This window comes from Eubalaena glacialis, chromosome 3, assembly GCF_028564815.1.
Source record: "Eubalaena glacialis isolate mEubGla1 chromosome 3, mEubGla1.1.hap2.+ XY, whole genome shotgun sequence".
Classification (NCBI taxonomy): domain Eukaryota; kingdom Metazoa; phylum Chordata; class Mammalia; order Artiodactyla; family Balaenidae; genus Eubalaena; species Eubalaena glacialis.
The window spans coordinates 129,540,193-129,553,346 of NC_083718.1; the positions used below are offsets into that span (position 1 = coordinate 129,540,193).

A 13,154-nucleotide genomic window follows, 5' to 3' on the forward strand; every position below is an offset into this window, starting at 1 on the left:
TGGAGGGGTGTAGCAGCAGCTTAGTAAACAGCCACCTGCCATAATTCAAAACTACAAAATCAAGAAGGAGAACTCTTCCCTTGACACTTGCATGTTCATCCTCCTCTCCTTTGTCTTGGGCATCAGATCCCTGTCAACCAGACTCTCTCCTTCTCCTGCCAAGTACAAAGCTCTTCTTTACAGGTGGCAGAGGCTCCAAAATTACCTGTGTTATCTCCTTTCCTACCATATGTGTCTAACGTACTGCTCATCCTCATTTAGCTGATATCCTTGTTGTTTCCACTGTTAGCAAGCTCGTTCCTAATCTATACTTTAGTAGGCAGCAGTATAGTGACTATAGTCTAATGTTTAAAGCATGAGCCCTAGAGAGCAACACTCCTAAGTTCAAACCCTGTTTATGCCACTTAAAACCTGGGTGATCTTGAGAAGTAAATAAAACTCTGAGCTGCAAATAATATCAGAGGTGAAAATATCTACTTTATAGGGTTATTGTGAGACTCAAATGAGAAATGGATATAATATATTTAGTATAGTACTTGATACATGTAAACAATTAGTAAATTGAAGCTCTTATTATTATACTGTTTCCTCTATCTATAACTCTTTCCCTACTCCTTGTCACCTTCCAGATTCCTTCTCAAATCTCAGTCATTTTCCAGTCTTTTCCAGGTCCCACCTCTTCTCCAAGCCTTCTACAAACTTTATTCTCTCCTTTTCATGTGTTTGTTGAGAACTCTGACATAAACTATACTGGTATTGACTTCTAGTACAGGACACATAGCTGTCATTTAGTAAGATCTTTAACTGAATGACTGATGATGAAAAAAGAAAAAAAAAACTACAGCAGGTGTTGCTGATGCCCCACCCCATATCCCCTCAGTCCTTCCAAGTTTGCTTGCAGCTATGGCAGGTAGTTTTATCATGCCCACTGACATGGGGACATGGGCAGATGTTCTCCATGGTTCCTCAGAAGGTCCCCAGCAGCGTGGAGTCACCTCACCCATAACAGTATCCCACTCGTTAACATGCACTTTATTGGCTTTGCTCCCTTCCCTGTCTCACTCTCTTCACCCCCCACTTAATCACTTCCCAAATTAACTACCTGTATCAAAGTCCTTGTCTCAGTGTTTGGTTTCTGTGAAACCCAAATAAGACAGGAACTATCATTACTGAGTCCATGTTGCACGCCAAGCACCCCATTAGGCATTCTACTTTCTTTATCTTCTTTCATATCCTCAACATTCTTTGGGGCTGGGTATTATTATACACATTTTTTTAGTAACAAATTGGAAAGCCAAGACTAAAGCATTTAAGTGACTTGTTCAGGGTCATAAAAATATTAAGTAGCAAACCTAGCAATCCAAATGTTTCTTCAGGTGCCCATTTTGAATTAATAATTGTATAGAAAAGGAATAAACCATTTTGGGATAAAGTTAAAAGAAACATATTAGAGAGTATAGAGTCAGGTAGAATTAGAACGCTTAGGTATCTGACAAACTAAGATATAAAAACAGAATTTAATAAAATAGTGCCTGGAAACATTATACATTGAACACTTAGATGTCATTTAAATACCTTATTTATAGTCCACTTTCTTTATCCTGGGAAATAAAGATGGGAGCATATGGCAGCAGAGAACTGTCCGAATGAGTCAGATTGTATAAGAAGGTATTAGAAGATGAAACTGTCAATGCCTCTATGACATTGGAGAAAGAATTAGACAAAGGAGACTTTTCTGGGTACTCGGATACTAAAAGGAAAGGCTTGGATGGATGAGAAAAAATATTGAGAAAAGTGTCTTTTCCATATTAAAATTCTCATTCAGAATTGATTTATTTTTATCTTCCCAAGTCACACAGGCCATATACATAAGAGTGATTGAATTGTAACATGAACTGTCAAATCCATTAAATGTGGGTAAGGAGATAGCTGGAAATGTTAAAAGAAGCAAAGGACAAAGAGATATGTTTTCCATATGCAGAGGCAAGCATTAGGTGACCAATAAATTTCCCAGATTTTTAGGAAACGTATTAATCAAATTAGAGAAATTAGAAACATTTAGTTAGAATTAGGGAGTATTGCCCAATTTAGCTAATGTATGTTGCTTTGTGTGGTTCTCTAGTCTAGCTGATAAGTATATAAGGGTGATGAGTTTGTATGAGGTAGAGCCCTCCCAGCATCTTCAGAGAAAACAGAGCCAAATCTTTAATTTCATGAAGTTTGAAAACACTTGATATTTATAGGCAGCTTTGAGATTATCAGACAAAGTGTACAGTGAATTTTTATTATGTGTTACTTCTGAAGTTGCTACTGTTTGCCTTTACAGTGTCATAAGAAATCATAAAGAACTAGGCAATTTGAATTGGGTATTATAGTTTCATTCCTTTGAATTTTTTGTAATGGTCTTCACTTATGTATAACCCAAAAGAATTACATCATAATATGTACTGCAAATTTATTAGCTCTGCTATGAAGTCATTTAGGTTTGAGCCCTAGCAAAAGTGACTTCTTGACAACCAAGCATTTGTAGTGTGCCCTCTAATTCACATTTTAATAAATGTCATTTTCTAAGTGCATTACCTCATGTTTTGGCTACAACCCAGATGAATCCTGAGAGAATAAGAAATGTGCTTTCTGACTGATTCATCCATATTTTATTTTACTTTTCATTAAGAAATTACTCTTTTAAGAAAATCAATAATCTTTTGTGATTGAGGGGAGAGGTTAGTGTGTTGCAATGGTGCATTCTAATTTCTCAAATCAGACTGCCTTCAGCCAGCTGTTGCTGATTTTTTTTGTCTTTTCTTGTTCCTGCAGCCTGGGTCAATGGCGACCCCAGAAGAGTGGCCTATCCTACAGACAGCCAGGGCTACTTTTGTGGCCAAAAGGGCACCCCCAATGAGTGAGTATGGCCACTTTGCTTTGTCTGATTTTACTGTCTAAGCTGGAACCTAGAAATCACTTTTGCATTAATCCTACTCATAAGAGGATTGAAATTCATAAAAAAGGACTTCCCTCCCCTTTTCCCCAGAGACAGTTTATAAGCAGATGGGATGTTTCATACTATATGACTTAAGACAAGATGTCATTGTTCTGCAGCATTTTATTAGAACACATGAAGACACTGCTTAGTAAAAATATAATTGTACTGGGTGAATTGGACCAGTGATTTTATCAGAAGCCATATTTTAAAATGCCTTATGAAGTGGGCTATAGGAAGGCTGAGTTCTGAGGAGCTGCTAAAAAGCTAGACGGTGCAGTTGTTAGAATTGTTTTTGCCACAGTGTCTACTGATAAATCACTCCCCCTTTCAAAGTGAGGGGCACACCTAGAAAGTCTTCAATGAGTGTCAGGCCAGCTTTTCAAGACAACTAGCCTGCTGCTGACAAGGACCCTGAGTAGCTGAAACAAACAAGGGAGAATGTTTCATTAAATTCCTTTCTAATGTTAATTATAACAGAAGTTTTCATTTCTGAAAGGAAGTTTTCTTTCTTCATCATAAAGAAAAAACAAAACAGAAACATAGATTTCATATTTTTAGAAATTTTTTTCTCCTTTCTCACTGGTCCATTTCTTTTCTGGTAATACCTGAGTTTTTACTCAATACCCTAGATCTTCATAACCAATTCAGTTTCTATAAAAGTTGGTATTGAAAGGGTAAGAAACCAAGGTAGCAGCAGCGCTCTCTACCACCAAAAACAGCAAAAAGGAGTCTCAGAATATTTCTGCTGTGTCCCCATGTTGCCCACCCATAACTTGGAGCTTATTATTCCAAGAGATAAACAGATTTAAAAAATAGGTTTAGGAAAGGGTTAACAACACACAAGGAGTAGAATTATTATGGACAATCGAGAAACCAGAAATTTGGGCGAGGTTGGGGGATAAATCCTTAATCATGTCAGGTTGAGTTTATGGCGGGTAAGTTGACATCTACAAAAGGTCCTCGTTGCCTATTAGAGACAACTAGACTAAATTCTGATCTAGGATGGTAATTCTTATCTTAACCTCAGTAACTCAAAAACTCCTAGACATTGCCAACAAAACCTTCACACTATGAAGGACAGAGAAAGCACCAGGTGGTAAAAAGATCACACAAATCTCTAAATCTCTAGTTCTTTAAAATAGGCTATTTTTAAAAGGGCCTCTGTAACAATGTTTCCCAGACCTAAGCCAATGACCCACTTATTTCCAACAAAAATGTGATACCGCAAATTTCAGTACATAAAGATCATTCAAAGACAATCCTAGTGTAACAGACATGTTCTTTAAAGTATTATTTATAATAACAGTATATTGGAAACTATACAGATATCTAACAACATGTGGATGGTAGTAAATTATGGCCTATATATTTAATAAAATATAATGGAACCATTAAAAATGTATGTTTATATTTTTAAGAATTGATTATGTTAATTTTCTTTATAGTTTCTGGATTTTGTGTCATGATTATAATTGCCTTCCTTCTCCTGAAAATAACATTTAGCTATATTTCTCTAGTATGTCTATGGTTTATTAGAAGTTATAAATTTCTAATGCACTTGGGATTTATTTTTGTCTATGGAATGAAGTAAGAATCAAACTTTCTTTTTTTCCAATTTCAGCGCCAGTTGATCTCAGAATAGTTTGTTGAAAAATATGCTCTTTTTCCTCTCTGATTTCTGATACCACAATTATCATTTGGTAAATTTACATACTTGTTTACAAACCACCTATTGTATTCCAAAATATATATATTTTAAGCCTCTCAATTGTTTTAATTCTTATACAAATGTGTATTAATTTGAAAAGTTAAAAAGTTACTTTAAATGATTCTGAGAGTTTTTAGTAGTAAGTGAAAATATTTATGAAAATATCAGATTTCAATCCTTAAAACAGTGTGCAATTATCATAGAACTAGCAGAAAGAAATAAATACAATTACAAATATCAATTTTGAATGTGATAAAGATGGGATTCCAAGTCAGTAGCCAAAGAGTAGATTATTAAATAAGTGGTATTGAGTTAACTGAAATGACATTCATGAATGTAAAATAAAATTGGATATTTATCTCATACATTATACCAAAATGAATACTGAAACATGGAAATATTATATATAAAATATACAACCAAAAAGTAAGAGAAGAACATGCAGGGGCATGTTAATAGAATAATGGGGTAAAGAAGCTTTTTCTAAACATGACCCCAAAGCCAGAAAATGTAACAGAAATTTTAAAGTATGACAAAGAGTAATCCCACTTTAACCCACAAAGTGGTATGCAAAGTTAAAAGATAAGTGGAAATTCAGGAAAAAGAGATTTTTTCAACATGTATACCTGACAGTGGGTCAGTAGCTTTATAATATGAACTACTTTTATAAAATCAAAAAAGAAAAAGATGATCATTCAGTGTAGAAGTTGGCAAAAGTAATAAACAGGAAATAACATGATATAATGGCCAATAATAACAGAAAGTGCTGATCAACCACAGTTAAAAAAGAAATGCAAATTAATAAAGAGATATTACTTTAGCTTATTAAGTTGTCAAATAAATTAAAAAGATTAAAATTTCCAGGGTTGACCAGAATGAGGGGAAAAAAAGACATCTTATTTTCTACTGGTGGTAGTGAAATATGATAATATTTATCACATTTTATCAAGTATTTATGAAATTTGTATGTTCTTTTTGATTCAGCAGTTTTTCTCCTAGAACATATCTGATGGAAATTTGCATAAACTTTCCTAATGTTATAGGTACTATGAAATAGTAATAATAAAATGGAAACAGCCTAAATGTCTATCAATAGGAGATTGATTAAATGAGTTACGGTATAGTCATATAATAAAATACTATTTAATCATTAAAAGTGATTGAGTAGAGATATATTTATTGACATGGAAATACGCCCATGATATTTTGTTAATTCAAGAAATCAGGTTATGCCATGATTTAGTATAATTATATAATTTAGTGTAATAAATGCCATGTATAGTATAATTCTGCCTTGTGATATATATGAATATCACGTACAAAAAAAACACCTATATATGAAAGGGTATACACATCCCTACATTAATTATTTCTGGGTAGTGGGATTATATTTTTATTTTTATTTATGTGTTTACTGAGTCACTATTATGTTTCCAATAGTGTTCTAAAGGCTGATGTTATAGTGCAAACAAATAGACAAGCTACCTGCACTCATGAAGCTTACATTCAATTAGAGGGCAATTACAATAAAGATGTAAACAATCAAGATAATTTCAGATTGTGTGATAAATGCTATAAAGGAAAAAACAAAACAGGTGGCCCCATAGAGAATGACTGGTATATAATGAGCTGCCTCGCGGTTGCATGGGGCAGGTTAGGACTTTCATGAGGAGGTGACTTTTAAATTGAAATGTGAAAGGCTAGGCAGCCTTTCAAAAGCCTTGGTAAGAGCTTTAAAGCCAGAGACAAGGGCAAAGGTCCTGAGGCAGGAATGAGCCTATGACACTGCAGGAACAGAAAGAAGCCCAGGAGGCTGGAGTGTAGCAAAGAAAAAGGGGAGTGGAATGAGCAGATGTCTGAGAACCAGATAGGAGTCAGATTTTGTGGTTCTATGTGCCCTTTAAAAGTATTTGGATTTTATGTTTAAGTGCAGGAAGGCCATGGAAAGGTGTTCATCAAGAAAGTGATACAATCCACTTTACATTTTAAAAGACCATTCTTGTTGCTCTTTATACCTTCTTGAACTGTTTCAATTGTTCACAGTGAGCATGTAGGCAGGAAAATATTAAACTTTTTTTATTTTGAAAAAGAATTAATGACAGATATTATAAAATAGAATTATGAGTAATTTTTATTTGCTTATTTATATATTAATATGCATTACAAGTTTCTACCAAAAAATCTAATACTTTTATATTCCCTCCAAATTGTCCAAAAATAAGTCTTGAAAGTACATGAGCTGAGGCAGTGAGTTACCTTACTTATCAAAGCCCTTTGAAAGAAAAAGAGAGAAAACATTTTGTTGAAAGAATATACTCTAGAGTCAAATCCTGACTTTACATCTTTCCGTTGTTGACCTTTGGCCATTGGACGCAACCTACCTGGCCTGAATTTTCTGATAATAATGCAAAAAATTAAATGAAAGAACAGTAATTAGGGTGAAACTTACATGTCCTTTTTTTAACAAAGCACTTTCATATTCAATATTATAATACATCATTCGTGAAGTCTCCAAAGGGCCAGTCACTATGCAAAAGGTTGGAATCACTCTGAGACAAAACACGGAGTTTTCTCAAGGATCTCAGTCTTCAGGGATATAGCCAAGAAATCCATGGATTTCAGAGAGTTCCAGTCCAAGATGGCAACATAGGAGGCTTCTAACTCACCTCCTCCCATGGACACAGTGGATCTACAGCTACACACAGAGCAATTCCCTCTGAAAGAAATCCAGAAACTAGCTGAGTGACTCCTACGTATCAGGTGAACAAGGAAATACCCACGTCAAAATAAGTAGGAAAGGCTGAGACACAGTTTTACCATAAACCCCACGCCTGGCTCAGTGCCATACAATTGGGAGGAAATGCCCAAATCCCAGCCTGTCCCTGAGGAATGAAAGGTTTGAACCCCACATCTAGTGCCCCAACTTTTAAGACTCTGACCCAAGGGACAGGCCCTCAAAACACCTAGCTCTGAAAGCCAACAGGGCTTGCATCCATGAGACTCATAAGACTATTGTAAACAAGGAAGTTCTTAACTCACTGTGGTTATTTTCCCCAGACTCATCTCAGAGGGAACAGACAGAAACACCCGTCTCCCAGGCTTTTCCTGAAAGAAAGCTATTTGCATACTTCAATAGCTGCTGCATGAGGTTTAGACTTCTAATATGCACACATCTGGGGATGACTACAGTCTTCCCCAGAGCCTGGAGGAGGCCAGTGGGCACTGTCTCTGTGTTCTCCCTCTGGCAGCTCCAAGTTGTACTGACTCCCTGGAAGGAACTTGTGCACACATCTAGTGCGCGAGCTTTTGCAACTGCCACCCAGGGGACACACCCCTTGATCTGGCTCTGGTGGCCCATGGGGCTTGCATTTCATTGGTCCCACAATGAAATGGGACGACTGTAGCAAACAAAAAAACACTTCTTAACTGGCTATCCCCTCAGCACTCAGTGCAGAGGGAGCAGACTGAAATGCTCATTTCCCAGTCTTTCCCTGAAAGAGATCTATTTATGTACTTTAAAAGCTGGTGTCTGAGGGTCTGACTTCCAATCAGCCTGCATCTATCACTGACTGAGATCCTCCCCTTTGGGACACTGACAGGTCTTGGCACTACTCAACTACTAAGAGCCACTAAGAACAAAGAAAGCAACTTGGACATGCACAAAGGTTTGAGAGACAGTTAAGAGCTGGGGCTGGAGTGAGCATTAAGGTTTATCTCCTACAAGAAACCAGACTGAGAGAGGCAGCTGTTTTATCTAATGCACAGAAACCAACACATAGAATCAAGGAAAATGAAGAAACAGAGGAATATATTCCAAACACAAAAGAACAGATAAATCTCTAGAAACAGATTTTAATGAAATGGAGATACATGATTTACCTGATATAATTCAAAATAAAGGTCATTAAGATGCTCACCAAAGCCAGGAGAACAATGCATAAGTATAATGAGAATTTCAACAGAGAGATAGAAAATATAGGTAAAGTATCAACAGAAATCACAGAGCTGAAGAATATAAAAATTGAACTGAAAAATTCATTAGAGGGGTTCAACAGCAGACTAGATAAGCAAAAGAAAGAATGAGCAAACTCAAAGATAGGGCAGTAGAATTCATCCAATCAGAGGAGCAAAATGAAAAAAGACTGAAAAAGAGTGTAGATAGCTTAAGGGACCTATGGGACACCATCAAGTGGATCAACATTTGCGTTATATGGATCCCAGAAGGAGAAGAAAGAGAGAAGGGGCAGAAAGCTTCTTCAAAGAAATAATGGTTTAAAACTTCCCTAACCTGGGGAAGCAAGCAGACATCCAAATCCAGGAAGCACAGAAAGTTCCAAATAAGATGAACCCAAAGAAACTCATAGCAAGAAATATTATAATTAAACTGTCAAAAGTTAAAGACAAGGACAGAATCTTAAAAGCAGCAAGAGAAAAACAACTTGTTACATATAAGGGAAACCTCTGTAAGACTACAGGCAGATTTTTCAGTGAGACTTTGCAAGCCGGAAGGCAGTAGAATGATATATTCAATGATATATATATTGAAAGAATAAAAACTGCCAACCAAGAATACTCTATCCAGCAAAATTATCCTTCAGAACTGAAGGAGAGATAAAGAGTTTTCTAGACAAGGAAAAGCTGATAGAGTTCATACTGGCCTTATAAGAAATGTTAAAGGGACTTCCTCAAGCCGAAATGAAAGGATGCTAATTAGTAACAGGAAAAACATATGAAAGTAAAAATATCACTGGTAAAAGAAAATACATAATTAAGCTCTATTTTAGAATAGTCTAAAATTATAATGGTGGTGGGTAAATCATTTATAAATCTAGTATGAAGTTTATAAGACAAAAGTAGTAAAAATAGCTATAACTACAGTAACTTATTAATGGATACACAAGGTGAAAAGATGCAAATTGTGACATCAAAAACATGAAATGTTGGGGGGAGAATAAAAATGTAGAACTTTAGTATGCATCTGCATTAAGTTATCGGCTTAAAATAGACTGCTGTAATATGTTTTATGTAAGCCTTGTGGTAACCACAACACAAAAACCTATAGTAGATACACAAAAGGTAAAAAAAAAAAAAAGGAATCTAAGCATACTACTACAGAAGATCATCAAATCACAAAGGAAGAGAGCAAGGGAAGAAAAGAACAAAAGAACTGCAAAACAGCCAGATAGCAATGAATAAAATGGCAATAGTAAGTCCCACCTATCAATTATTACTTTAAATGTAAATGGATAAAATGATGCAATCTGAAGATACAGAGTGGCTGAATGAATAATAAAACAAGACTCAACTATATACTGCCTACCAGAGATTTACTTAAGCTTTATGCACAGACACAGAATAAAAGCAAAGGGATGGAAAAACATATTCCATGCAAATGGAAACCAAAAGAAAGCAGAGGTAGTTATATTTATATCAGACAAAATAAACTTTAAGGCAAAGACTCTAATAAGTGACAAAGAAGATTATTATATAATGATAAAGGGGTCAATCCAACAAGAGGATATAACATTTATAAATATGTACCCAACTTAAAAGCACTGAAATGTATAAAGCAAATATTAACAGATCTGAAGGGGAAAATTAGGCAGCAATATAATAATAGTAGGGGACTTCAATACCCCACTTTCATCAATGGTTAGATCATCCAGACAGAAAATTAGTAAGGAAGAATTGGACTAAATTACATGTTAGACTAGATGGACTTAACAGACATTTACAGACCATTACATCTAAAACCAACAGAATACACATTCTTCTCAAATACGTGGAATATTCTGCAGGATAGATCATGTGTTGGGCCACAAAATAGGTTTTAATAAATGTAAAAAGTCTGGAATCATATCAAGCCTCTTTTCCTGCCAAAATGGTATGAAACTAGAAATTAATTCAGAAAACTGGAAAATTCACAGATATGTAGAGATTAAACAACTTGCCACTAAGCAAATGGGTCAAAGAAAAAATCAAAAGGGAAATTAGAGAGTATCTTGAGACAAATGAAATTGGAAACATAACATACGAAAGCATATGGAGCACAGCAAAGCAGTTCTAAGAGGGAAATTCATAGTGATAAACAACTACATTAAGAAGCAAGAGAGATCTCAAGTAAACAACCTCATTTTGCACCTAAAGGAACTAGAAAAAGAAGAACAAAATAAGCCCAAAGTTAGTAGAAGGAAGGGAATGACAAAGATCAGAGTGGAAATAAATGAAATAGAGATTAATCATTAGAGAAATGCAAATCAAAACTACAATGAAGTATCACTTCACACTAGTCAGAATGGCCATCACCAAAAAATCTACAGACAATAAATGCTGAAGAGGGTGTGGAGAAAAGGGAACCCTCTTGCACTGTTGGTGGGAATGTAAATTGATACAGCCACTATGGAGAACAGTATGGACATTCCTTAAAAAACTAAAAATAGAACTACCATATGACCCAACAATCCCACTACTGGGCATATACCCTGAGAATACCATAATTCAAAAAGAGACCTGTACCCCAGTGTTCATTGCAGAACTATTTACAATAGCCAGGACATGGAAGCAACCTAAGTGTCCATCGACAGATGAATGGATAAAGAAGATGTGGCACATATATACAATGGAATATTACTCAGCCATAAAAGGAAATGAAATTGAGTTATTTTTAGTGAAGTGGATGAACCTAGAGTCTGTCATACAGAGTGAAGTCAGTCGGAAAGAGAAAAATACCATATCCTAACACATATATATGGAATCTTAAAAAAAAAAAAAAAAGGTTCTGACAAACCTAGGGGCGGGACAGGAATAAAGATGCAGATGTAGAGAATGGACTTGAGAACACGGGGAGGGGCAAGGGTAAGCTGGGACGAAGTGAGAGAGTGACATTGACATATATACACTACCAACTGTAAAAGAGATAGCTAGTGGGAAGCAGCTGCACAGCACAGGGAGATCAGCTTGGTGCTTTGTGACCACCTAGAGGGGTGGGATAGGGAGGGTGGGAGGGAGGCGCAAGAGGGAGGAGATATGGGGATATATATATACATATAGCTGATTCACTTTGTTATACAGCAGAAACTAACACAACATTGTAAAGCAATTATACTTCAATAAAGATGTCAAAAAAAAAAGCAATAGGGAAAATAAGTGAAACTACCAACTGTTTTTTTGAAAACATAAAATTGACAAACCTTTTGCTAGACTCATTGAGAAAAAAGGTAAGACTACTTAAATAAATTCAGAAATGAAACAGGAGACATCTGATACCACACAAACACAAAGGATCATAAGAGACTACTATGAACCATTATATACCAAGAAATTGGACAGCCTAGAAGAAATGGATAAATCCTAGAAACATACAACGTACCAAGACTGAATCATGAAGAAACAGAAAATCTGAACAAGCCAATTACTAGTAAGAAGATTGAATCAGTAACCAGAAACCTCCCAACAAAGAAAAGTCCAGGACCAAATGACTTCACTGATAAACTCTACCAAACATTTAAAGAAGAATTAACAACAGTCCTTCTCAAACTCTTTCATAAAATAGAAGAGGAGAGAGAATTATGACACATTGTTCAATGGAACAGATTAGAGAGCCCCAAAATAAAGCCACAGAAATATGGTCAATTACTTTATGACAAAGAAGCCAAGAATATACAATAAGGATATTCTTTTCAATAAATGGTGTTGGGAAAACTGGAATGCCACATGCAAAGCCACGAAACTGGACCACTTCCATCTTACAGCATAAACAAAAATCAATTCAAGATGGATTAAAGACTTGAATTAGGACCTGAAACTGTAAAACTCCTAGTTAAGCTCCTTGACATCGATCTTGGCAATAATCTTTTGGATCTGACACCAAAAGCAAAGGTAGGAAAAGGCAAAATAAACAAGTGGGACTACATCAAACTAAAAAGCTTCTGCACAGCAAAGGAAACCATCAACAAAATGAAAAGGAAGCCTATGGAATGGGAGAAAATATTTGTGAATCATACATCTGATAAGGGATTAATATCCCAAATTTATAAAGAACCCATGTAACTTAATAGTAAAAAACCAAACAGTGAAACACATGATTAAAAAATTGGCAGGGGATCTGAATAGACATTTTTCCAAAGAAGACATACAGATGGCCGACAGATATATGAAAAGGTGCTCACCATCACTAATCATCAGGAAAATGCAAATCAAAACCATATGAGTTATCACCTGATTAAAATGGCTATCATCAAAAAAGACAAGAGAAAACAAGTGTTGGCAAGGATGTAGAGAAATTATTGTGCATTATCGGTGGGAATGTAAATTGGTGCAGCCATTATAGAAAACAGTATGGAGATCCTACAATAATTAAAAATAGAATTACCACATGATCCAGTAATTCCACTTCTGGGTATATATCCAAAAGAAATTAAATCATGATCTTGAATAGATATCTGCACCCCCATGTTCATTGCA

General features: G+C 35.5%; 1 protein-coding gene across 1 annotated transcript in view; it reads left to right on the forward strand.

Annotated features, from left to right (window-relative positions):
* The window catches only part of SLC44A5 (solute carrier family 44 member 5), a 367,788-nt gene that overhangs the window by 292,727 nt on the left and 61,907 nt on the right, over nt 1-13,154 (forward strand). The window contains exon 4 of the mRNA XM_061186439.1: nt 2,818-2,902. Within this exon, the coding sequence (XP_061042422.1) occupies nt 2,818-2,902 (85 nt within the window). The remainder of the gene's footprint in view (nt 1-2,817; nt 2,903-13,154) is intronic.